This window comes from Dromiciops gliroides, chromosome 3, assembly GCF_019393635.1.
Source record: "Dromiciops gliroides isolate mDroGli1 chromosome 3, mDroGli1.pri, whole genome shotgun sequence".
In the NCBI taxonomy this organism is placed as follows: domain Eukaryota; kingdom Metazoa; phylum Chordata; class Mammalia; order Microbiotheria; family Microbiotheriidae; genus Dromiciops; species Dromiciops gliroides.
In genome coordinates this window covers 566,101,666-566,129,540 of record NC_057863.1, presented here as the reverse complement: position 1 = coordinate 566,129,540, position 27,875 = coordinate 566,101,666, and the positions used below count along the sequence as shown (strand labels likewise).

At 35.6% G+C, this 27,875-nt stretch overlaps 1 protein-coding gene across 1 annotated transcript in view; it reads right to left on the bottom strand.

The window, feature by feature from the left end:
• Positions 1-386: 386 nt before the first annotated feature.
• Positions 387-27,875, bottom strand: part of LRRC63 (leucine rich repeat containing 63) — a 44,268-nt gene continuing 16,779 nt past the window's right edge. Inside the window, exons 7-10 of the mRNA XM_043997908.1 lie at positions 27,537-27,673; positions 14,104-14,187; positions 9,286-9,525; positions 387-829 (exon numbers count right to left, since the gene is read on the bottom strand). Of these exons, the coding sequence (XP_043853843.1) occupies positions 655-829; positions 9,286-9,525; positions 14,104-14,187; positions 27,537-27,673 (636 nt within the window). The 3' untranslated portion in view covers positions 387-654. The remainder of the gene's footprint in view (positions 830-9,285; positions 9,526-14,103; positions 14,188-27,536; positions 27,674-27,875) is intronic.

The window sequence follows — 27,875 nt, the reverse complement described above, 5'->3', positions numbered from 1 at the left end:
ATTCATTCATTCATTCATTCATTCATCTATTTATTTATTTGTTTTGACTAGGTAAAGGAGTCCATTCTTTGCCTCACTTCTTACTAGTCTCAATCAGTGAAGGGGCATTGCTGCAAACAAATTGAGACCTGCGAAAAACCTTTGCTTAAAAAGGCCAAAGTCTCCCAATGCATAGGGGCTATCTCCAGTTAGCTCATGTAACAATAATTAAAAATGATGAGATCACAGATTCAGAAGCCAGAAACTATAATGGGCATGTCACATTTCATGCTTGTTTCTTAACTTAGATGCAGGTTATAGGTAAAAAAAATTAAAAAAGGTTAAATGCAGAAAATGTTTATTCTTAGAGATTATAATACATTTTTCTTATTATGTAGAATACATAATGGAAAAAAATTGTCCTTGTCTTCATATTTTCCAGTGACACATACAAATTCTTCCTTAAGAAATAGCCAATGATTCCTATTAATGATAAAGTTGTGTAAAGCTCCTGAATTACACAGAAGATTCAGGTTGAGGTCCTTATTTTGAGGTGTATAGTAACTGCACCAAAGTTACATTTGCTAAGAGATATTACTACAACTTGTAGATTGTGAAATTTCCCAATTTTGGCAGTAGAACTTCTGTCTTCTTAATGAAGTCATGATATTAATATCATCTGGTCAAAAGATCCAAGATATTTGGATCACGCTTTGCATACTTATAGCATCTTGGAGAGCAGAGAATAAACAAGATGGGAAGAAGTGGATTATTAAAAACATCAAAGGGTCGAATGAGACGAAGTCCTTTACCATACAAAGGGCCCTGGCAGTAGTGACAATAGTTAATGCTGAAACAGAGAAATCAAATTTGTAAAACATTTGCTATTTATTTAATGCTTACTACATAGTAAACAAAGTTTACTACATACTACATACATTTATTTACTCTTAAGCTTCATAAACAATACAAAGAAACAAAAGATATAGTCCCTGACCTCAATTATTTTACAATGTAGCTGAAAAGATAAAAAGGAATAAGAATAATTACTTGCAATTATATAGTGTGGGTTTTTTTTTGCGGGGCTATGGGGGGTTAAGTGACTTGCCCAGGGTCACACAGCCAAAAAGTGTCAAGTGTCTGAGGATGGATTTGAACTCAGGTACTCATGAATCCAGGGCCAGTGCTTTATCCACTGCGCCACCTAGCTGACCCCAATTATATAGTGTTCTAAGGCTTACAAAGTGCTTTACAAATATGATATCATTTACTCCTTATTATAATCCTGGGAGGTTTGCACTACTGTTATACCCATTCAGACAGAGGTTAAGTGACTTGCCCAGGGTCACACAGCTAATAAATGTCTAAGGCTGGATTTGAACTTGTCTTCCTAATTCAAGGCCAGCACTCTATCCACTGAGCCACTTAGGTGCACATGAATGGAGAACATAGTTAAAATTAAATAATAACTTAAAACAGAAATAAGGAAGAAGTCATAAAGCAGTTTATTATTATCATTATCATTATGATTATGATTATTATTAGTGGGGCAATGAGGGTTAAGTGACTTGCCTGGGGGGTCACACAGCTAATAAGTATCAAGTGTCTGAGGTCACATTTGAACTCAGGTCCTCCTGAATCCAGGACCGGTCCTTTATCCATTGCACCACCTAGCTGCCCCTCATGATTAATTTCTAAATGAGTGGTATCCACAATAAGCATTTTACATTTAGGAAACAAAATCACCATATAGCACATTATAGTTATCAACTTGTGTATCACTGGTTATCATTATCATTTATCATGTCTCTCTGGTATCTCCAAAGATGGCATATTTCAGGCCATTGATCCTTCCTAGGGGAGATCTAGTGGTACAATATGTAGGGGTAAACAGGCAGGCTTGGTTTGAGTGGCTACTTCAGTGGGATGTATAACAGAAAATATGGATAAGTTAGTGGCAAGCAAGGGAAAAAGTGGTAGTGCCAAATGGTGACAAGTCTTAAAGTATGTAATTGATTAGAGAAATTTGGATTTGATATGAAGGAACTGTAATTATTATACACTGCTACCCAGGAGAGGGACAAGATGAAAATAATAAATGAGCCATCTCTTAGAGGTTCCTTACAAGTCTCTAGTTCTCAATAAAAGAAAATGAATTTTGTTATCTATGTAGGCCAATCTGAAGTTAGATGATTTTAGAGGCAAGGATACTGAATGTGAGACTGATACAGGTGTCCAGTCCTGTGTTGGTTAGGCTTGGACAAAGGGATAGCTGTGAGAAGGCAGAAGTCAAGTCACCAAGCATTTATTAAGCACTTATTATGTATAACAATAGAGATTTGAAGATGTGACAAGAGTGTAGAGGGATGAATAAAGGAATTAAATGCTGGAAGTTATCATAGGAAAGAACAATAGGTTCCTTCTTTTAGCATTAGACACTGCATAAACTTTCTAACATCTTCACTTGCCACACTAAATTAAGTGTCTCCCCCCAAAAAAGAGGGTTGTTTTTTTTTTTTTTACAACTTGTGATAGAAAAAGCGCAAAATGAGGACATTTCTTGTTTTTCCCCCAGGAAGATCCTTTTCTTTTCCTAGTCCTTTTTAAAAACGCTTTCATCAGAATAACAAAGTGGTATAATCACCCAATGACAGTGTCACTACTAAAAGTGCAGCAAAGCACTTCTATACAAGTTCCAGACTTTGTTAGCAATATGGAGAAGGCAGCACCAAAACCAATGATATGGAAGACACACTCATTATTGATGGCACTAGGAGAAGGCTCAAGAATTTCTAGCCTTATGCAGTCTACAGTATACAAGTTTAAATAGGAGAAGACAAGTAACCATTGCTGGCACTGAACATTATGGCCTGGCAGATCCAGTGGACAGAATATAAAGATGACAAATAATGGGCTAGAAGGCATCTCAGAAGCCATCAAGTCCAACCCTCTTGTTCTACAAAAAGGAATAAGGCAGATCCAGGGAAGTAAGGCAATTTTTACAAGGTACACAGGTAGAGTCAAGCATCAGAGGTAAAATCTGAAACCAGGGCCTCTCACTTCATGCCTACTTTTCTTTCCACTGTACCACAAGAAGAAAAAAAAAGTCAGTTGTAATTTTTGTGGTAGGGAAACAGTTTAGGTGTGGTAATGTGTAGCATGTTTTACCTGTGGGACTCTAGTCTGGGAAAGAAAACCAGCAGTGTGTGTTCTCTTGGTACATCTGGTGTGATGAGCTACACTTTTGGTAGTTTGTGAGTGGTGTTCAACTGTCTAACAATAATAAGGAATCGGTTCTAGGTTCAGTCTTGTTACATACCTAAAGTAACATTTCCAAAGCTTCTCTCCCTCTCCTTCTTCTCTCTCCCTCTCTCCCTTCCTCCCTCTCTCTCTGTCTCTGAGAACTTGGCTGTTTCAGTGTCTGGGGCACTCTGACAGATATTAGATGCAATTCAATTCAATGAAATATTTATTCAGCACCTATTGTGGCTAAGGCACTGGGCTAGGTGTTGTATATAAATCACTTTTTTGGCAGCATTTGTTTTACAAAAGCAACATAAATAAAAATAACCATAGCATTCTATATTATTGATAGGTGGCATAGTAGATAGAAGGCTGAACTTGGAGTCAGGAAGAGCTGAATTAAAATTCTACCTTAGAAACTTACTAGCCTCAGTTTCCTTATTTGTAAAATGGGGATAATAATAGCACCTACTTCCCAGAACTATTGTGAGAATTAAATGAGACAGCATATGTAAAGTGCTTTGAAAACCTTCAAGTACTATGTGATAGCTATCACAAATTATTATTTATAATTGTAATATTTCAAGTTAGGAAAACAAAACCAAGTCAACAAATATAGTTTATCTTTACTATGTGATTAATTTTAAAATAGGCGACAACAATGGGTAATGGAAAGGTTTGTAGTTCAAAGGCTTGATCTTGAACAGTGACTTTGCCAATAACTACCCATGTTACCCTGGGAAGTTATGTCATTTTTTTCTGGGTCTATTCCTTTGTCTGAAAAATGAGGGAATTGGACTAAATGATCTATTAAGTTCTATAATAATATAATAAGTAAGTCCTAAAGTCAACTACAACTTCCCCTAAACCCAAATTCACAATTTGGAGAGAATGAATTAATTAGGCAAGCATTTTTAAAAATACAAACAAAACAAGACCACTCCCTCCTGCCCATCCTCCAAAAAACTCTTTTACTAAATTACAAACACTCAGCAAAGGATACATAAATGCAGCTTTTTAAGGTCCCCACCAATGAGGATACATACTGGTCAATGGCAACAAAAGCCAGTTCTTCACATATAAAATACTATTCTTGATATTAGTTTATATAAAAATTCTCCTTTCCCCTCCAAAACAAAAGCATGTAGCTTATCTGGCCTGGCTCCCTAAGACTAAAAGCTACTTATGCTTTTAAATCATTAATGGCATGCATCCAAATCAGCCCCATAGCCTGGGTGAGACAAATAATGCCAAAGACAAGTTCCTTCTAGCTCTAATTCCTATAATCCTATGAGTTTGTGATCTTGCTTATTTCAATGATGACATTAAAAGACTTTTCATGTCCTAATGAAAACTCAAAGCAGCAATACACAGTAGTACCAACAAAATAAAAGCAGAAACAAGGAGTTTATGTATTTTAGAAAAGGTTCTCAAAATTTCACCCTCCTATATTTGAAATTTGTGACTCCTATGTGCTGTTAATGTTTGCTGGATGACTGGAGTCTTCACTATGATGTAGGTAATTGTATTCTCCACAAAATACATAAGTCTATGCCATAGAAGAAAGAATTTTCTGATATTAAACCATGCACATTTAAACAAAACATATTTATACTCTAATTTTTTCATTTGTCTTTCTGTTTTTTCATTATAATAGTTTTCAAATACATCCCTCTTCTACCCAGAAAGTCATACCTTATAACAAAGAACAAAAAGAAAGAAGGAAAAAAAGCACATCAGCAAAACTAACCAACATATCAAAGGAATTTAAAAATAAATATGATTTTCAACACATTTAACCCCCCACACCTCTGCAAAGAAAGATAGGGGGAGTACATTGTCATATTTCTTCTTTGAGGCCAAGCTTGGTCACTATACTTACACAGCTGATTGAGAAAGAGAGAAATTGGTTAGTGGAACAAAAAAACAAAACAAGACACTTGTTCTCTAGTGTTTGATAAACCTAAAGATCCTAGCCATCAGGGGTAAGAACTCACTAAAAAATGTTGGGAAAACTGCAAAGCTGACTGGCAGAAATTAGGCATGCCAACATTCTACATCATAGATCAAGACAAGTTCTAAATGAGTATATTACTTAGACATATAGGGTGAAATCATAAAAAAAATTAGGAATAAAGAAGAAGTTACCTGTCAGATCTATGGTGAGGGGCAGAATTCATGAGCAAAAGAGAATGAGAGAATCACAGATGGCAAAATGAAGAATTTTGATATCAATGTAGCTAAAATTAGAAGATAAGCAGGTAAATGGGGAAAAATGTCTTTGCAGCAAATTCCTCTAATAAAGGTCTCATTTATAAAACATATAACTGATTCATGGTTATAAGAGTAAGAGACGTCCTCCAGTTGATAAATGGTCAAAGGTTAGGAAATAAAAGGTTTTCAAAGGAAGAAGTCCAAGTTTTTAATAGTCATTTTTAAAAGAATCTCTAATTCACTAATAATTAGATTGTCAACTTTGATATTCTACCTTACACCCATCATATTGGTAAAGTTATCTAAAAAGGAAAATTATAAATACTAGAGGGGCTGTGTGAAAATAGGTATACTCATTACTGTTGGTGGATCTATGAACAGGTCAAGACATTCTGGAAAGCAATTTGGAAGTAGGCTCCAAAAGCTATTAAATAGTGCACACCTTTTGATTCAGCAATATTACCACTAGCTCTATACTCCAGAGAAATCAAAGAAAGGGGGAAGTGATTTATATGCACAAAACTATTTGTAGAATCTCTATACTGCAAAGAATTGGTAACTGAGAAGGTGCTCATTAATTGGTAAATGGTTATAGTATATGAATGTGACATAATACTATTGTGCCGTAAAAAGTGATGAAAGGGGCATAGTTTCAGAGCAACCCAAGAAGGCTTGTATGAACTGATGCAAAGTGAACTGAGCAGAATGAGGAAAAATATTCATACAACAGCAACAACAATATTTTATAAATCAACTTTGGAAGTCTTAGAGACTCGTCTAACACAATGATCAACCATAACTCCAGGGGACTCATGATGAAATAGGCTACCTATCAGAAGATGTATACTTGGGATGCAGATTGAAATATGGTCAATGAAGGAACTGTTTAAATTGATTATACTTATTTGCTACTGGTGGGGGGTGGTGTTTCTTACTTTCTAAGTGTGTATGTGTCGGGGGAGGGAGGAGTGGGAGGAAGAAAAGGCAATTCAATTCATTAAATATCGATTCAGTGCCCACTGTGTGCCAGGTATTGTGCTAAGTGCTGAGGATTTAAATGAGACAGTTCCTACCCTCAAGCAATGTACAATCTAATGGGAGAAAACACACAAAAGGAAGCTGGAAAGTGGGGGCAAGGGGAGATCTTTATTTGAAAAAATAAATATAATTACACAGCATTCCATTTTGTTATTCTCGTATACTTTACGATAGTAACTGTGTATGTTGTTTACCTGCCTACCTCAATTTGAATCAGTATGTATGTCTCCCCACATTTCTTTGTATTCTTCATATTTACTATTTTCTTACAATGCAATAATATTGTGTTCATGTAAAGTTTGTCTAACCATTCCCCAACTAGTGGATATCTACTTTGCTTCCTAGAGGCAGCTAGGTACAAATGTAGGTAGAGTGCTGGGCCTAGAGTCAGGAAAACCTGAGTTCAAATTTGGCCTCCAATTTACTAGCTATGTGGCTCTAGGCAAGTCACTTAAGCTCTACTTCAGTTTCCTCAACTGTGAAATGGGGATAATAATCATACATACCTCCCAGGATCGTTGTGAAGATCGAATGAGATACTATTTGTAAAGCATATAACATAGTATCTGGTACTTAATAAATCTTACTTTTCCTTCCTTCCTTCCTTCCTTCCTTCCTTCCTTCCTTCCTTCCTTCCTTCCTTCCTTCCTTCCTTCCTTCCTTCCTTCCTTCCTTCCTTCCTTCCTTCCTTCTTTCCTTCCTTCCTTCTTTTTCTTTGCTACTACAAAATTTATTAACATAAATATTATGAATTTTTCTTTTTCTCATTGGTATTCTTGTTGTGGATGCCTAGCCGTGGGATCTCTGAGAATAAAGGATATGAAAAGCTTAGTCACTTTTTTTACTATAAATTGCTTTTCAAAATGGTTGGAACAATTCATAACTTCCCTAACAGTGTACTGTTTAATGTTTCTGTCTTTTCTCAGTCCCTCTGGGATTAACTATTTCCATTGCTTGTCATCTTTGCCAATTTACTTGGAGTGACGTAAAACTTCTGATTAGTTTTGATTTGCATTTATCTTCTTAGTAATTTTCAACAATCTTTCATATGTTCGTTTAACATTTTGTAATTCTTTTGAGAACTGTTTGCCCTCATCCTTTGACCATTTATCTATTGCAGAATTACTCTTGGTCTTAAAATTTTGTGATACACACATTTACATACATATACATACATGTCTAGGAATATATACATATATACATATATATAATATATATGTGTGTATATATATACATGTATATATTATATATCAGATCCTTAACACAGAGATATTTGATGCAAATATTTTTAAAAGAATGTTAAAAAGTTTCATATTGCACTCCTCTGCAATTTCTGCTCAATGTGTCTACTTTGCCTACCCCTACCCAGGTCCTAGATCTGTTCTAGAAAAGTTGTGTTATCCCATAGAGAAAAGGTCAAAGCTAAGCAGTAACTTTAAGAGACCAGAGGTTCAGAAGTAATTCTAATTAGATATTTTCCCCATTTTTACTCCCAAAAAAGAAAAGTTAAAGATTCCGGTGTTTCATTGATTTATTTTACTCTACAGGTTGTTGGAATCCACAGGTTGTAATGCTGTCAATAGACTTAATGGGCATTCTTGCCTGTACAAATCAATTTTAGGCTAACTCTCTGGTTTATATTCTCTCATCTCAGTGCAATTCCAATACCAGGAACTGTGATCTTCCTGTTACCTGTGTAATAGACGAGTAGCCCAGAGACTTAACTGATAATTCAGAAGCCAATGGCCTAGGCCTTCATTTTGTGGGCTAGGATGTCCTGCAACTCAAAAAAGTGACCCATTTTCTGAAAAGAGTATGTCAAATGACTTAGTCAACATTTGGGAGAGGGGAGGGAAGGTTACTATGTCTGCTAAGAAAAAAAAGAGACGTTTATTAAAATGCTTAAAAATTAAGTACTTAAGAATTTAGTTCACTAACTAGAGAAAAAGTAGCTTTCATCAGAAAGGTATGGATAAAAAGTCTTATATGGGTTTACCAAAGTGTGGGAGTGAGTTTGTGAATTTTTCTTGAAAGAGTAGTGGTGAAGGCAGCTAGGTGGCACAGTGGATAGAGAACCGACCCTGGATTCAGGAGGATCTGAGTTAAAATCTGACCTCAGACATTTAACGCTTACTAGCTGTGTGACCCTGGACAAGTCACTTAACCCCAATTGCCTCACAAAAAAAAAAAAAGAGTAGTGGTGGCTCTCTGTATATAAGTTTACTCCTTTAATAAACCTGGTCAAAGAGCTACATGTTTGCACAGTCTCCCAGACACAGAAAAATAGCTCCTATGGACACACTCCAACACTTTCTTCCATGTCTTCAAAGACTCATTAGAAAACTTTATAATTATCTACCAGCTAGAGTTAAGGTTTCAAGTTTACATAGGGAATAAGTCATAATTTGTGAAATAATGGAGGAATGGAGCTAAAGGCAGGGTTTTTTTTCCCCTTCTGCAGCTACAGAAACCATTTAGTTAAGTGTTTAGTGTCAGAAGAAAACTTAATGGAATATTTCGAGTTAACCTTATATCAAATGCACTGTATACCGGTCATTTGGGTCTAATAAGGCGACCTAATAGAAACCAGTTAGTGAAATTCAACACTTTCATTTTACAGATGAGGAAACGTCTTAACCAGAGGTTAAATGCTTGGCTCAAGGTCATATTAGTAACTTATTAGAACAATAGATTCAAATACAGATCATCTGATCTCAAATGTAGTGTTCTTTCCACCGTACTAAATATTTTGCTTGAGAACAAAATAGAAAAATAATTGCCATCAATAAAAAGTTTCTATAGTTTGCTTACGTGACTAGCTGTTGCTTAATATCAGGTGCGAGCATCGGATAAACTTTCCATAGTTGGTTTTGGGAAAAGGATAAGAGAGCTAGATCTTTGAGGCTTTGAACATCATTTTTGCAATTCTCTTTCCACAGCAAAGGGTGTATGTAGTTATTTTCTATACTGAGGACATCTGGGGAAAGTTTCAAAATTCCAGGTGGCATGGTTTTCAGTTCATTCCCATCAAGATTCAAATTGTTAAGGTTGCTGCAGCAAAAGACCATCATTAAAAGTTATTTGTGCAATTAATACTACTAAAGCCAAACACTAATTATAATCTGATTCTAGAATCATGGCTACTAATAACTCCCCATGTATTTAATGATCACTAAATACAACAAATAACAAACATAGGTGTTTCCTTGTAATTATATAAGAACTATGGGATTCTTATGGGAAAGTGTGATCAGAATTAGTCTCGGCCCTGTATTTTCACTTGCTAAGCAATCAGAGTATTAGTCCATGTGAAAAAACTGTAAGTTCAGGTGAAATATATACATTGATAAATGGCAGGTATTAATATGTACATTAATACATGGCAGATATAGAGAGCAAATAAATGGAGTACAGCACCATACAAGGAGTAAATCATCAAAAAGCATCACTGTGATTTCATATCTATGAGTTGGGGAAAGCCCTGGGTTTCTCAAGAATCATGTAAACTAGGGGGCAGCCAGGTGGCACAGTGGGTACAGCACTGGCCCTGGATTCAGGAGGGCGTGAGTTCAAATATGGCCTCAGACACTTGACACTTATTAGCTGTGTGACCCTGGGCAAGTCACTTAACCCTCACTGCCCCACTCCACCCCCCCAAAAAAAGAGTCATGTAAACTAGAAACCTAACTGTGGAAGGTCTTATCAGACAGGGAAGGCTTAAAGTTTGGGCCTAACAATGAACTATCTGAAGTCCAAGGATAAGATAGATAAGAGTAGATAAGAGTAACACCCTTAATGGTTCTTTCCCTCCAAGTTTTATCAGCAGTTTCCCATTTATTTATTCATTCATTCATTCATCTATCTATCCATCCATCCATTTATTTATCTATTCATCCATTTATTTGTTCATTTATTCATTCATTCATCTGTTTATTTTTATTCATTCATTCATTTTTATTTACTTATTTGTTTATTTATTTGTTCATTCATTCATTCATTTATTTATTTATTTATTTAGGATTTTCCCCAAGTTATATGTATATAGAAATTTTCACATCAATTTTTAAAACTGTGTTCCAAATTCTCTTCCTCCCTCCCCACACCCCCTCAAGAACTCAAGCAATTCAATATAAGTTATATATGTGCAATCATGCAAAACATTTCCACATTAGTCAGGTTGTGAAAATAAACAGACAAAAAACCTTTAGAAAGAGGAACTAACAAAAAAAATTATGCTTCAATCTGTATTCAGATACTATCAGTTGCATTTTTCATAAGTCCTTCTGATAGCATCCTGCTCATCATTTTTTATAGCACAATAGTGTTCCATTCTAATCTCATCCCACAATTTGTTTAGCCATTCCCTACCATCACCCCAATTTCAAATTTAACTTTTTTAAAATCTCTTTTAGGATACCAACCCAGTAGTGGTATTGCTAGGTTGAAGAGTATGCTTGGCTTTATAGCCCCTTGGTCATAGTTCCAAATAGCTCTGCAGAATGTTTGAATCAGTTTACAAATTTACCAAGGGTATATTAATGTCTCATTTTCCCCAGACCCCCCCCCAACATTTTGTACCAGCAGTTTTTACTCCCTAGTGGGGAAGGCACTCCTACTCTCAGGATTCTAGGGGTAGGTAACTTGTGGATGGCTATCATCCTAACATGAGATTATGAGACCCTACCAGTTTATATTCCCTTTACAATCAGCCATGAGAGAGTTCTTTAGCAAGGGCATTTAGTTAAACAGTATGACAAAAACAGTAATTACATAGCACCAAGTGCACACTTTCCCACAAATAAACAGAGTCTTTGAAGAGAAGAACTGGTATGGACTTAAAGTACAGTGTCAGTGAGGAACTTGTATATGGATGACCAAGGGAAGTCACAGCTCCAAAAGTAGAGGTCCTCAAAGTCCTTTATTTCTCCAAATAATCATAAAATTCACTGTGAGACTTGATGTCAATCATGCGTGAGTTGCTCCACTGCTCAGCTAAGCTATCTCCTTGTAGGAAACAGCATCTTGGCTGGCTGGATGGCTGAGCTGGACTTGCCTCCTGTACAATATGGTATCACAGCTAGATGGGTCAATTCACTGCTGAGCTGAGTCAGGAAGATGTCTCAGCTGCTACTAGGCTGGGCTGGGCATGGCAGCTTCTGGACTGAGACAAATAGGTCGCTCAGTTGCTGGTCTGGGGGACAGCAAGGCCACTCTGATTTGGGGCAATGGCCTGGACTGTGTCAGGTAGGGTAGTCTGCCATTGATAAGCTACTGATGGATTTGACTGGGCAAATTTTACTGCTGTTGGACTGTTGCTGCCAGGCTATGTGCTTTTCTCAGAACACAGCATATCTAGGGATGGATTGATCTTATGGATCATTACTTTGTTTGGTGCTTTTGTCCTTTTTTTCAGCTGCAGTGCTACAGTGCTCTTTCATCTAGGACAAGGATTGAATTTAGCTCAAGACTGGCAGAGGCCTCTCCTCCTTGATACTCTCAGTGTAACCTCTGGTTGTTTACCTCTAGTAGGAACTGAAAGAGGTCAAAACTCCTCTGTTCAGTTGTCAATTCTGGTTCAAAAGATTTTTTTTTTTTTAAATAAAGTGGGGCAGCTAGGTGGAGCAGTGGATAGAGCACCAGCCCTGGAGTCAGGAGTACCTGAGTTCAAATCCGGCCTCAGACACTTAACGCTTACTAGCTGTGTGACCCTGGGCAAGTCACTTAACCCCAATTGCCTCACTTTAAAAAAAAACCAAAAACATAACTATATCTTGCCTTACAGCGATCAGTCCCAATTTAGTCACTTATAGTTTCCATAGTCCTTGGGGATATTATTCATATTAATGGTTGGGTGAGAATATCATCTGTGTTCTAGAAGCAAGTTCATTGTCTGGCTGACCTTTACATATGCAATAGTCCATATCCACTCAAAACCATAGCCCATAGGCTCCCACCTATATGTTTACATTTTTATAGTAAATATTGTGTCCTCAGCCAGAGGATAAAATTAATTAAAAGCAAAACATTTAACAAGATAGCACAGTAAGAAGACTAGTAACAGAACATTTTTTCCCCAAACTTTGGGCACTCTCTCTAACAAAAACCTGTATGTGAAGAATGGGCAGAGATAAGGGACACTCACAAGGGGCATACATATTAGGAACATGGTGGGGGGGGGGTCCAAAGCATATGTGTGAAAGGGCAACTCACATGCCCAATCCTGCGAGTATTCTGATATCTAATGGTGAAATTGCTGCTCTCTCTGGGCCTGGGTATCAGCATCTGCCTCTTGCTGTCTTGTGGGTTCCTCCATTATCTACTGTAAATATCTTTCTACTGCTTTTCTGGACTTTGCCGGGCAGTGCTTTATCTTACTAGCTTTGGGGCTTCATCTCTTCAGAACTACCTCCTAGCTCTCACCTCCCATCTGCTACTGGCTGGTGACTAAAAGTCTTTTTCCTGATAAGTAGAGTTTGACAACTATTGAGTCACAGTAAGGTTATACCCACTTTTAAAAAGCTAGGCCAAATGCCCTCACATGAAGATTAAATCATTTCTTCTTTTTCTCTATAGTAGAAATCAGAGTCTTTTGTCACTAACAACTATCTGAGCTAGGGTGGGATACTCTCATCCTCTCTGGCTTAATACGCAAATAAATTTGAGCCAGAATCACAGGTAGAGGAAAGGTCATTGTTTTTTGACCTATCTAGCCGGCATTCTTTGCTTCTTTTCAGGTATATGTCAGCAGCAAAACCCCACAGCTTTGATGATATCTTTTAGCCAGTAAAACATTTTAATGTCTCTCTCAAAATAAAATTAGTTGAAACATTTAAGGGACAAATTCTCAAGTTTAGTCAAATTAGGATATCCCTGGCATAATCAGCATAAAGGTCCTCTCAATATTCTTGATTATACCATAGCAATTTCTTCCAGTAATTCCCTTTCCCTTTGTTAAAAAAGAATCAACATTACTAATTTTCTTTTTTAAAAACCTCACTTATCTCAATTCTCTTGTGTACAAAACCACTTTTCTCTTTTCTGACTCAGATTGGGAACAGAAAAGCATCTGGGAGAATTATGCATAGAGAAAATGTAAAAATCAAATCAGCTTAGCCCAATTTAGCTTAATGCATTAGACACCAAGTGGCTTAAAAAAAAAAAAGGGAACATTAAGATCAATTAAGACCCTTTTATATGTTCTTGCATTTTTACTTACAGCCTTTTATTCTTAGGTTCCTCTATCTCAAGGTTAAGTGTCCATTGAAATAAGTTCCTATTATTAGTATTTAAATATGGATAAAGGTAACTCGATATTGTTAGGCAGTCACTAAGATTCTTTTTCAAATGGTTTTGGAAATTTTTGTTTTCCTTTTATCCTAGCACTTAGTACAGTGCCAGGCACATAATAGGCACTTTATAAATGTTTACTGATTGATTACTATACCACAGAGAAATCACTATTTACATTCTTCCAGAATTAATACTTCATAGATTTTATCTTTACTTGCTGTTAAATTGCTGCTTAAAATATATTGTTTGAATTCAATTCTCCCTAAAACAACAAGTCTGTGTTGTGATTAAACATATGTTTGAAATACATGAACTTTATATTTAAAGTTTTTTATATACCTGAGATACTTGATTTCATTTGGAATAGAAACGATTTCATTGTAGGAGACATCCAGGAACTCAAGTTCAGACAATGCAAATAACCTTAAAAAGAAAGAAAACTAGCATGCTATAAAAAATAATTATGCAGTGGTCATTTATTGAGAATTACGAGGATATTAGAAATTTCACTTAATGTAGAAAAGTTGTAGAAAATTTTCCTTTTCTAAAGAGAGACAACAAAATATAGTAGCTACACAGCTGGCTTCAAAATCAGGAAGACCTGGGTTCAAGTTATGCCTGTGACACATACTGCCTGTGTGACACTGGGCAAATCATTTAACCTTAATCCACCTGACAACTCTAAGACTTGAGGTTATAGGAAAGGAGCTGATCTGCATTTGTAGAGTAAGGTCTTTACTGGAAGCTCCCTTTACTAATTAAGTCACAGGTCTGGTAAAATAAATGGTTTGGGATGCAATTTCAAATACATTGTACTATTTGGTCCTCACAAGAGTTCTGTGTGGTGGGCAAGACAGATATTATTTATGTTCATTGTATAGATGATGAAATGAAGGCTTGAAAAACTGAAGTGACTTTCTCAAGCTTGCATGGCTATTAACTGCCATATATTTTTATTGTTGTTTTTGTTTTTACATCAGAGTCACTTTCAGTAACAAAATTGCCATCTTTCCTTCATAACAAACAAAAAAATTTAATAAACCAGCACAGTGATTGTGACTGAGGGTGTGTACAATCTTCTATGTCAGAGATGCCAAACACATGCCCTGAGGGCTGCATATGGTCCACTGGATAAGATTAAAATGTAATTGGGTAATATTTCAAAATTAATAAAAATATAATAAAACTCAAATAATATTACATTTTAAACTAAGTCAATATGTGCCCCACAGGGACTCTTCCATATAGATTGGTGGCCCCTGTTACTACTTGACTTTGACATCATTGTTCTATACCATAATGATCCAATTTTATTTTGAAAGGAAGGATGTGTTTTTTATCACCTGGTCTCTGGGATCAGGATTGGTTATTACACCTACTTTGGCCTCCTTTTACACTACATCTTTTTTTTTAATATTCTGAATTTAATAGGCTTCATCAAAGTAACAAAAATATATAAACTTTCTGGGTTTCAATACATTTAATCATTAAATTGAGAAGATTGTTTTAAGACAAATGTTCTTAGCCTGTGGTTCATGGACCATGGATATATTTCACAGGGTCCATGAATTTATGGGGGAAAAATACATCTTTAATTTCTCCAACCTCTAAATGAAATTTATTACTCCCTTAACTTATAAATGTTGGCAACAAACCACAGGGGTTTTTAGAAGTACTTGTGATTTTATCACCACATAGAAATCATTAATAATTTGATATCACATGATAGCTATTGTAGATATCTCAAAATATTGTTTACTTATCCCTTTTTTGAAATTATTGAAGTTATTAGATCCTCCCCTTGATCACAAGTGATCTCAGTTTTCCTGTCCACTAAAACTCATGTAATGTAGTTGGGTACCTATGAGGCAATTACAATCATTCAGTCACCAAACAGTGACGTTACTAACAATACATAGGTATTGTTACATCATATAGGTGATCTAGACATCTGTGTTTCATTTGACTATTAACTATATACAACTGTATGGTGGAGAAGGAGGTGAATCTAGCTAGTTGGTCTAGGGAATAGAGCACTCAGAAAGATCTGATTTTAAATCCTCATCAGTAAAAAAACAAAAACAAAACCAAAAACCAAAAAACCCCTATCTCATAGAAAACAACAATAACAACAACCACCCACTGATCACCACTTGATAGGGATCCCAGGAAGAAAAGTTACAGGAACATCACGGTCATGTTTCAAAGTTCCCAGGTTAAAGAGAAAATATTGGAAGCAATGAAAGAAAAAAAATTAAATATCATGAGGCTACAATAAGGATTACACAAGACTTAATAGCTACTACATTGAAGGATTGTGAGTCTTGTTGTAGAACAAAAGAGCTGGAGTAATGACCAAGGGTAACTTACAAACAAAGTTAAGTATAATCCTCACTGAAAAAAAAAATGGACATTTAATGAACTGGAAGACTTTCAGGTATTTATTATAAAAACAGCAGAACTTAAAGGAAAGCTCAACATATAATGTGCAGAGAAATATAAACATTAAAAAACAGTTATGGGCAGCTAGGTGGCACAGTGGATGGAGCACTGGCCCTGGATTCAGGAGGTTCTGAGTTCAAATTTGGCCTCAGACACTTAACAATTACTAGCTGTGTGACCCTAGGTAAGTCACTTAACCCCAATTGCCTTATCAAAAAAAAAAAAAGACAAAAACCAGTTATAAGGAATTCAATAAGGTTGAATTGTTTACTTCTTATATGTGAAAATATCAGTACTTTTATGACTATCATTATTTGGGTAATACAAAGAAGAAAGAATGCTTGGGGTGAGCTGAGTAACAAGGGATGATTCTAAAAAAATAAAACTGAGTAGGGAGATAAGAAAAAAAGGAGTAAAATGAGGCATAAAAATTGATACAGAAGAAGCTAGTAGTGGGGAGGGAGAGTATGCTGGATCCAAATTCTCATCAGGGAATGGGTAAAAGAGAGAAAAACATATATCTAGAAGGGTATAAAATTTTTCTAAATTCAGAAAGAAACAAGTGAGTAGTTTAAGGAATAGGAGAGCAAGGTTGTGGGGAGAAGTAAAGTAATGGAGTGAGGAGGGATAGGAATAGGGTGAGAAGGATAGTGAGGAAAAATAGGAAGGAGGAAAATACACAACAAGTAATTATACCTTAGAATATGAATGGGATGAATTTACCCATAAAATGGAAACTAATAGCAGATTAAAAAACTGAATTTAAGAATATGTTGCTTTCAGGAAATGCTATAAAAATGAGATATACAAACATAAAATGAAGGTCAGGAATAGAATTTATTACGTAAAAAAAACAGGGGTGGTAACCATGATCTCAGACAAAGCTAAAGCTAAAATAGATTTAACCAAAAGAGAACAACAGGGAAACTACACTATGTGTCAACAATATAAGTCAATATTGTTTTAGACCATTTAAAATAGCTAGATAGTATAAAATACCCAAGAGTATACCTGCCAAAACAGACATAGGAACTATATGAACATAAATATAAAATACTTTTTATACAAATAAAGTCAGATCTAAATAATCAAAGTAATGTTAATTATTTATGGATGGGTAAAGCCAATATAATTTTTTTAAATGACAATTTTTCCAAACTAATGTACTGATTCAATGCCATTCCAATTAAATTACTAAAAATATCTCACTGAGTCAGAAAAAATAATAATAAATTTCATTCGGAAGAACAAAGGTCAGGAATTCAAAGAAACCAGGGGGAAAATATGTAAAAGAAGCAGATTCAGTAATATCAGACCTTAAACTATAAGATGAGATGTTGAAGTATAAAATGGATAATTTTGATTACTTTAAATTAAAATTTTTCTTTTATAAATAATACCTATGCAACCAAGAAAAGAAGGAATCCAGAAAATTGGGGAAAACTTTCATAGACAACCTCTCAGGATGGGATTGAGTTGGAATATTGCTATGGTATAGGAAATGATGCCTTGCAAAGAGTTCAGAATTCTCAAACTCATTTTAACATTTAAATTCTCAATTTTGAAAAACTTAACAATGAAAAATAATAATAGCTAGCATTCATATAGTGCTTTAAGATCTGCAAAGTGTAGTAAGTACGTTTATTACTCCATTCAGACACAGACATCCACCTGTAGCAGTTATCAGACTGTACTCCCTTTGGGCAGCATATGGCATTTCCCTTGAATGGTGGACTATTAGCTCAATGACGCTTCACACAACCATACCTGAAATCAAAACTTAAGACAATATCAAATTACAGTCTCATGAGATTTTACCTCAAATAGCAAAACTCTACTAATCACAGCTTTGGTCTAGGTTGCTATTTTTTTTTTCTTATATTTCAACAACAATTTACAATAAGTAAATATAAGGAAATTTCCTTTATCCTTCATTTATAAATTAATAATCACATTCTGGAGTTTTACACATACAGTATATATATACATGATAGTTTGTTCAAAATCCCCAGAAATTTCTGGCTACTGTAAGTCCCCAGACTATCAAATATATATGCATTGCTTATTTACTCCTGAGACAAAAAATAAATCTTTGAATCTAAAGTCAATTGTTATTAAGTTGGTTCAAGATGTAAATTCAAAACATACTATTTATTAACAAACACAATTTCATAATTTTCCTAAGTGATAGTTCAATAATCTTAGATGAAACTCACTCTTCACTGTTAAGTAAACTTTTAAATTTCTAGTTTTTCAAATTTTAGTACCTCATAATATTATAATACAAGGTCATGAGGTCTGATAAGATTTTCTGACACTTCTCAAATAGAAAATCCCAAGAAACTTCTCAAATAAGAATAACTTAAAGAGGACTTTACTACTTTTTAAGTAAGCTATTATTACTATCCATTATAAAGAAAAATATACCCCATCAAATATTTAACATTATTCAAACATTCTGACTACATTCCTTTAATAGCTCATTTCATAATCTAACAATCCAGATGAAAGAAAAGTTACTTTGCTAACAGCAATTCCAAGACTTGCCAAATTTTTCAATATAAGAAAAATTATAACATACAAGATATCATGTATTTAAATCATGAAATGAAACTTATTACCAGTCAGGTGACATCAATTTAGTTGAATATATTTTCAAGTTATCTTACATAGAAAAACTCTTCATTTTATCACTTTTGGCATTCTGTATTGATTGCATTCAAGACCACTACTGAGTAATTTTGATCCAATTATACCTTTAACAAAACTTACTTTTGCAGTTTCTAAACATATTGTTTGGGAAGCTAGGTGGCTCAGTGGATAGAATGCTGGTCCTGGAGTCAAGAAGACCTGAGTTCAAATGTGGCCTCAGACACTTACTAGCTAGCTGTGTGGCCTGAGCAAGTCACTTATGCCTGTTTGCCTCAATTTCCTCACCTGTAAAATAAGCTGGAGGAAATAGTAAACCACTCTAATATCATTATCAAGAAAACTCCAAAAGGGGTTATGAAGAGTCAGACATGACTGAAACAACTGAACAACAACTAATTTATTGCCTTAATGTGAAATAATGTGTCTTTCCATTAAGGCCTGATTTCCTTATAGAGGATGAAACATCATAATTATCCTATCAGGAGAACATATCTCATTTAACATAAGACTGGAATATATTCATTCACATCTGAATCCAGATGTATAAGTTGTATCACATAGAATCTCAAATTTCCCAAGGGCTCTTTACTGGTAGCACTCCATATTATAAGACTCGTTACTTTCAGTTAGTCTACTGTCAAAGATTTAAAGTGGCATTCTCACATTTTCATTCCCTTTTTTTTAGGGTCCATGAGGATTTTATATTTTTCAAATAACAACTAAAATATGCCCTCCTTCGTAGGTCCTTCATAGACAGATTTTGGTATGCTATCTCCAAATAATTCCATGCTGTAAATTTATCCCTATACTTTCCCATTTCATAAAGAATGACCACACATTTCTCATATTCTTATTTCTTTTTAATTTTTTTTTTTTGGTGGTGCAATGAGGGTTAAGTGACTTGCCCAGGATCACACAGCTAGTAAGTGTCAAGTGTCTGAAGCTGGATTTGAACTCAGGTCTTCCTGAATCCAGGGCCGGTGCTTTATCCACTGGGCCACCTAGCTGCCCCCTCCTTATTTCAATGAGATAAAAAGCCTCTTGCAAACCTCTCTATGCAAAACTCCAGACTTTTTATTTTTAAACCCTCCATTCACAGTTTGTGCAAACAGACTTCTTTAACTTTCTAACCATTCTCTTCTCATCCCTACTTGCTTAAACTTTTTTTCTTTATATATCCTTCCTGTAGACTTTAATTATCCTTCAAAACTACATCTGTCTTGTTTCTTTCATATTCTGATATGAAACTTCTTTGATTTTCTTCTATTTGCTTAATTACTATAGTTTTTGTTTCCCAATCCTATCCCAAACTATCTATAGAACTAATCATTCCACTGAATTTTTCCTTTATAATTTAGTACAAGTTTTTATTCCACAATACCAATCAACTGAAATTTTGTCGCCTTTGGGGTTCTTAAAAGTTTACAAATGCATGGTCTATTCCAATACCTTTTGGTAACTTCTAGTTTACCTAAATAATTAAGTTCTGTTATAACATTTGTAGAAGAAAATACAACAATAACACAAAACATTCTTCCAAATTAAATTTTACTTACTATTAAGTTGTTCCCTGATTTATAAAAGCTTTTATGGTCAAGAAAAGTTAATAATAATCAATTTTAAAATTTAAACTGCAAACCCATTTTTTAAAAATTGGTGAAATCACCTTCCTCCCTTGCAATAAAACAGTAAATCTGTCACTCTCTAGGGAAAGAGTAATAAATGGTTTAATTATTGTATTTTCATACAAATTTCACCAAATTTTATTTTTTTCTTTAAAATAAATTTTACAAAGTGGTAGCCCCTAACTCACTAAGATATTTCAGCATAGGGGCAGCTAGGTGGTGCAGTGGATAGAGCACCAGCCCTGGAGTCAGGAGTACCTGAGTTCAAATCCGGCCTCAGACACTTAACACTTACTAGCTGTGTGACCCTGGGCAAGTCACTTAACCCCAATTGCCTCACTTAAAAAAAAAAAAAAAGATATTTCAGCATTGGGGGCATCTAGGTGGCACAATGAATAACTCACCAGTCCTGCATTCAGGAGGAACAAAGTTCAAATATGGCTTCAGACACTTGACACTTACTAGCTGTGTGCCCTGGGCAGGTCACTTAACCCTCATTGCCCCAGGGGGTAAAAAAAAAAAAAGATATTTCAGCATTTACAAAAACACTCAAACCACAGCTTAGAAATTCACAGTAAGGGGGGCAGCTAGGTGGCGCAGTGGATAAAGCACCGGCCCTGGATTCAGGGCCTGAGTTCAAATTCAGGTACCTGAGTTCAAATCCAGCCTCAGACACTTGACACTTACTAGCTGTGTGACCCTGGGCAAGTCACTTAACCCCAATTGCCCCGCCAAAAAAAAAACAATTCACAGTAAAAATTTACATTTCAGTTATAAATTTAGTCTCTAATTTGTGATACCATAAATTCCTGCAGACTGGGGGAAAAGTCAACCTTCCCTCTTATATGTCTTTAGCTGAGCAGTCTCTAACCTGGTCAGTGTTAGGAATTAAGAGACAGACTTTGAAAGTTTCTCAGAAAAGTTTTCACTCTTCATAATTTTTTTCCTTTGGCTTGTCAGGCCACAGGAGGTCATTAATCTTATTTACCAAGACACAAAACACAGACAATATGTCAAGACAGACATGTGGAAGCACTTGCTTGCAAATTTTTCTCTTTATCTCCCACTGAAAGTTTAATCAGAAAATCTCTGCTTCATATTAATGAAAGCTGAGAGAGCTGTTTTGAAATCTCACCCTTCTCTGACTTTTCTGTGCAAAGTAGTTACTTAACAGTGCCATGGTCTTTTTTTTTTTTTACATTATTAAAATAATTTACATTTTTTTACATTATATCAGTTGATACACTCTTAGAGCTCTATCCTTAGTCATCCCCTTCTGAATGGGAAGCTTTCCCTATTCTCAGGCCAATAAGAACTTCCTTAAAAGGGAAGAGGGATAGTGGTGGTGATGGTGGTGGTTATCTGTTGGCTTACAAGAGTCAGTACTTATGGTTGCTTCATTAGGAACCATGCACCAAAAACAAAACCCATTCTTGCAGCACTCTGAAAGATTTCACCCATTGATTGGCTTACCTGGAAGATATTTTCCACCATGTGAATAATAATCTTTCAATTCAAAGTACTGAAGTCACTATTATAGATGCTAATAAAATTACTGTATTTCTGGATAAGAAGCTGATATAAAAAAAGAAAGTAGACACTGATATCCTTGTAAACTTTCAAATTCGGGGGTAAGAGCTTTACCAAGATGGAGTTGAGATACAAAGTCTTTGAAGAGAGAAATCTCTGAATACCTGAAAACACTTCAGAATGCTGTCAAAGTTATTTCTATCCTGATGGCATTGAAGTTGAACTTTACTTCATAATCCTTTTTTTTATGCTATAAACTTTATTTAAAAAAAAAACAAAAGCCAAAACATTTACCTAGCCAAAAATAAATAAACACTGTAATACTTGTTTTTGTGTTACCATCATTACAGAAACAGAAAGGAGCTGCATAAGCCTTAGGGCCATTTTGTATTTTTGTACTCAGTGGCACACTGATGAGCTTTTCTTTGCACAGCTGGACTGTCCTAGGCCAAAAGTTTATCATATGAAGTCCTTACTTGGCAGAACCTACCAGAGTTTGTACTCTGATGGCTTAGCTTTCTAGTTCTCCCCAGTAACATTTAACTTTTCCTTTAAGTATTTAGTGTTTAGTGTTGTTCAGTACCATTGGATGCTGTTCATTGCAAATATATTTAGTATTGATATTATCTATGACTTTCAAGAAAAATGTAGTTTTTTTATTTATCTCTTTTAATTGAGTCTATTTTTGCTGTTGCCTTGTCTGAGATCATGGGTTCTACCCCTGCCTGTTTTTTTTTTTAACTTTACGTGTAGCATAAAAAAATTTGCTCTCATTCCTTTTTTATGTTTTGTAAATCTTTATGCTTTAAGTATGCTTCTTTTAAAGAATACACACACACACATATGGAGAGAGAGTGTGTGAGAGAGAGACACACAGCAAGAATTGGATCTGCTTTCTGGTCTATTCTGCTATCCTTGTTTCTTTTATGGGTAAATTAATCCCATTTACATTCACAGTTATGATTATTATCTATGTATTTCTCTCTATTCCTTTGAGAAGAGGGTGGTAAGAGATGGAATGTGCAAACTACCAGTGTTCTAGGTTTGATACAATCTACTTTGGCTTTTCCATTTCTCTTCTCTTTCTCCCATTCGGAACCCAATCACAGGTTCTTATTCTTTCTTTCTTTTTAAACTCCTCTTTGCAGTTCATCCTCCATAGTTAGAGCTTTTTTTCTCTTAGAACTAATTCCTTCCTTAATGTATCCTTTCTTCCTTTTTCTTCTGCACCTAGCGATGTATAATCTTTCCCCCTTTGATCAGTTTAAAACAAAATTCAAGTATCCCTGCTCCATCTACCCCTTCCTCATTAGTATAGTATTCTACTTGCACACCTAATTATGTGATTTTACACCATGTATTTTTAAAAAAATCTTCGTGGAGTGGCTGAGGGAGAGAGCTTGGCTGTTTTTTCCTTCTTCTCTGCCATCTTGGCCTTTCCTTTTCTCTGACTTCCTAGCATAGCTTTCAACAATCCAAAGCTACCTCCATGCCATGATGAATGATCAGAATAGTATTTTTACAGAGATATGGAATTTTTATTAATATCCTTCCATATACCCTCCATGGAAAATCTGCTGACTGCATTGGAACCCTCCCTTCAAGTTTTTAAATATTCTTGTCACGATGCAACTACCTCACCTACTTCTCCAAGCATATAATTCCCTGTCTATATATTTTGTGCCACTCTACCTCTTGCAACAAGTAATTGGTGATAATAGTTTGCAGGTTATTTATACCTACCATGCTCCTTTCCCTTGCCTATTAGATCACCTGTACTTCGCTTCTTTAGACATTATGGTGTTCTTTTATTAGTAGCCATATGACTATCAACAGAAAACCATTGATTTAGTGGCATTGCGTAGCTTTGGATTGCACTGCATTATTATTTTTTTTGTGAGGCAATTGGGGTTAAGTGACTTGCCCAGTTCACACAGCCAGTGAGTGTTAAGTGTCTGAGGCCAGATTTGAACTCAGGTCTTCCTGAATCCAGGGCTGATGCTCTATCTACTGCATTACCTAGCTGCCCCCTGCATTATTTTTAAAATGTGATTTATTCCAAGCTCTTTTTTCCTTTCAAGTCAGGGCTCAGGTCATTGATTGTCCAATATATATGTGTGTGTACACACACTCACAGAGATATACATACATACATATATATATATATATATATATATATTTGGTTGATTTATTCTTTACTTTTTACTTGCAGAATTCATATATATGTATATATGTGTATATATACATATATACATATACACACACACACATATATGTGTGTGTGTGCATATATACATATATATATATATATACATATATATATATATATATAGTGGTAAAATAATGGAATTTGGCAGATGGCCAGGGGTCCAACTTGTTTGATTTAGTAGCATTTGAATTGGGTGTGAATGAGAAACTACTAAATACCCACTTAAGATGATTAGATTTTGAGCCACACCTGGCCAGCCCTGTTAAACCTAGTTTAACTTGGCCAACCCTGAGGAGGAGTGTCCTCAGACGCTGTGAACTGTGTCATCAACAGAGGACCAGTCTCAGCCACACAACTTGAAGGACCTCCCCTTTGGGGAGGGAGAAAAAAGTAGAAAAAGGGACCCCAACAGGAAGTAGGGGGCTCTCTGGCCTTGGAGGAGCTTTCGGTAGCGGACTGGAGACTGGCTGCTATAGAAATTATGGACCCCTGGTGGTGAGTTAATAAAGTCCAGCTCTTTGAATTAGCTGAGCTGAAAGTGAGTTTGGGTTTTGAGACAGCCTTTGCTAGAGCCAGGGAGATTATCCGTTTTCCTCTTTCCCTATTCCCTTGTCCTTGACTTTTAATAAAACCTGATTTGTTTGTGGAAAAGAGGCTGTTAAGCTCCTTTCTTATTGTTCTGGGAGAAATAACTAAAAAGGGCAGTTTGGAGGGGAGGAAGCTTTGGACTTAGAGGTCCCTCATTATTTTCTGAACCCCAATATTATGGCGAGCCACCCAATTAACTCTCCCCATATTAAATTTGGCCCCTACAGTTTGGTGAGAAAAAGGCAGGAGCTAACCAATCTGGTGTGGATTTCTTTAACCCACACCACCCAACCCTTATTTGGCCACAAGCCAACTAATCTGGGGGATTCCCTCCCCACTGCCTCCTGCATTTAAACAATTTCCTTTACTTTAAACACCTCTGAAAGCCTTACCTCAAGAGAAAAGTCAGTCCATTTTAAAGGACACCATGATTGACTATTTTATTTTCCTCATGCTTTTCCTTATTGGAGTATATTGGGACTACTTAATGTCCAAGTTCAAATAGATGGCCTACTCAGTATTTTCTCGTTGTCTTATGGGCTTTCTCCTTATCTATGTAGGATGTAACCTATGGCATAATGGAGCAGGAGAGTGTGTCCCCCTCACTGAGCATATGTCTAATGTTACTGAGAGCACTGTTACTAAATTTGAACCTTACTGTGAAAGTATAACCATATCTCTAGTGATTATAATTTTTATTCTCTCTACTGGCAATATGGCATTTTCACACAAAAAACTGTTCAGAGAGAAAAAGAGGATGTTAGCAGGCCACATGGTCAGAGAGATGCTAAGACAGCTTCCTCTGCTGGAGATGACCTGAGTTTAGAAACAGATCTTGACCAATCTTTAGAATCAGATCAGCAGAAACTGCTCTCCCTGCAGGATGTTATAGAACGTACCAGCAAGGGAGCAGGAGTACATCTTGGAAAATATAGTCCCTTTAACCCAAAAGACTTGAGTGCATGGAAGAAAAACATTCCTAGATTTGATCAAAATCCAAAGACTGTAATTTTGCAGTTAAGGACTATATTTAATACATATCAATCCGCTTGGGCTGATGTTACTTGTCTTATGGAAACTATACTATCCCTGAGTGAGATTACAGATATTATCACAGCAGGAAATTCCTTGGTAACTTCAGGCCAAGCTACTACAGAATGGCCTCTCCAGGACCCAAATTGGAATTATAATGATATACAAAAATTCCAAGAATTAAAAGATACTAGAGAAACACTTCTGAAGGGAATGGAATCTTGCTCTAAAAAATCTAAGGTTGATGGATATAATTCCTCAAATTGAAGTTGGGGAAGAATTCAACAATTAGAGGAAGAGACTGTAGAGGTGGAGGCATTGAAAGCATGAGAAGAAGGTTGCCAGACAGGGAGCAGAGAAATGGTGTGGGGGCTCATCGGCTCATCTAGGGCTTGGATATATTTTTTCCTGGGTATAATCAATCCTAGATAAGTTTGTAACTAAATTCCAGAACCACAAAAGAAAAGGCAGAGGCTTTGATGATCCCACACAGGGGTAGAAATTGGTAAGACATCTCACAGAGACTTAAATAATAATAACAACAACAACAACAACAAAAATATCATTTATATAGCACTTTAAGGTTTGAAAAACCCTCTAAGCTAATATAAATAACCCTTATAAACAGCTTTTAAAATTGGGTTTAAGAACTTCTCCACTACAAAATTTTAAAGAGTTACCATTCAAGCAACCCTAGAGTTTTAAAAGCACTGGCAGATCCCATGAAGTTGGAAAGACTTTGAGCATGGGTCCACTCATGAACTGTATGTCAGTCATGTAAGGATCAGTCCAGGTTAAGTATATCAGCAAGATGATGTCTGGCTGATGAATTCTTCGGTCACAAGGTAATATATAGAGAGGTCATATAGCTAGGTAGGACTCATGAAGTGCTTTAAGCTTTATCAATATGATCTCCTTTGATCCTCATAACAACCCTGGGAAGTAGGTGCAATTATGATCCCCATTTTACAAATGAGAAAACTTAGACAAAGGTTAAATGACTTGCCTAAAGACATACAGGTGGTGTCTGAGTCAGAATTTGAACTCAGGTCTTCCTGAGTCTTAGGCAGAATTAGAACTCAAGTCTTCCTGACACCAGGTTCAGTGCTCTATGCTTTATGATCTACATCTGGGGAGGGAATATCTAGTTGGCATCTCACATGAATCAAGTCACAGACTGCTTAAATATTGACATACAAATGAATTGTATTCCCCCATGTGACTTACTGAATCAACACCAAGAGAGTCTTTATATGCATTTCCTAGCCTCAATTAATTGAAGTCTATACAGTCAGTAGACTGTATAGTATATTATGAAGCAGAGCAGATAACTAGGTCATAAAGGACTACATGATAGGATTTTTACAGATGATGAAATTTAGGCCCAGAGATAGTAGATGACTTGACTAAGGCCATGCATTTAATGAGTTAAAATAGCTGGATCTGGGCCCAAGATTTCTAACTCCAAAACAAGTACTCTTTCCATTGTACCAATCTCAGTCTGTATTGGAGTCATTAAAAGAATGCTCTACTTTTAAATCAATCACATATTCATTCATTCATTCATTCACTCATTAATTCAAAGAGCATTTTATTAAATGCCTACTGTATGTGACACACTGTAGCTGTAGAATTCCTGACTGAACCAATAAATTCTTCTTAGGTATCTAGTTACTTTAAAGCTGTACCCTTACCCATTTGGAAGAGAAGTTAGTAAATTAAAGGAAATGACAAATATTTTAAGCTTCTTTAATGCTTCAATATCAGAAGGGATCTCTTTGATGGGATTATTTCTCATGATCAGGACTTGTAAATTGATTAAAACTAACACCTATGGAACAGAAAAAGGAGAAGAAAATAGAAAGAATACAAAGGATTTATTCTTTACTTTTTACTTGCAGAATTCATGGTTCTTCAATAAGAATGAGAACAATGAAGTAGATTTAGTATTATGTCCTCATTAGTACATTGCAAATATATTTAAAGAAATAATCAGAGTTCACAGAGTCCAATTATTTTACATTATAACTGTG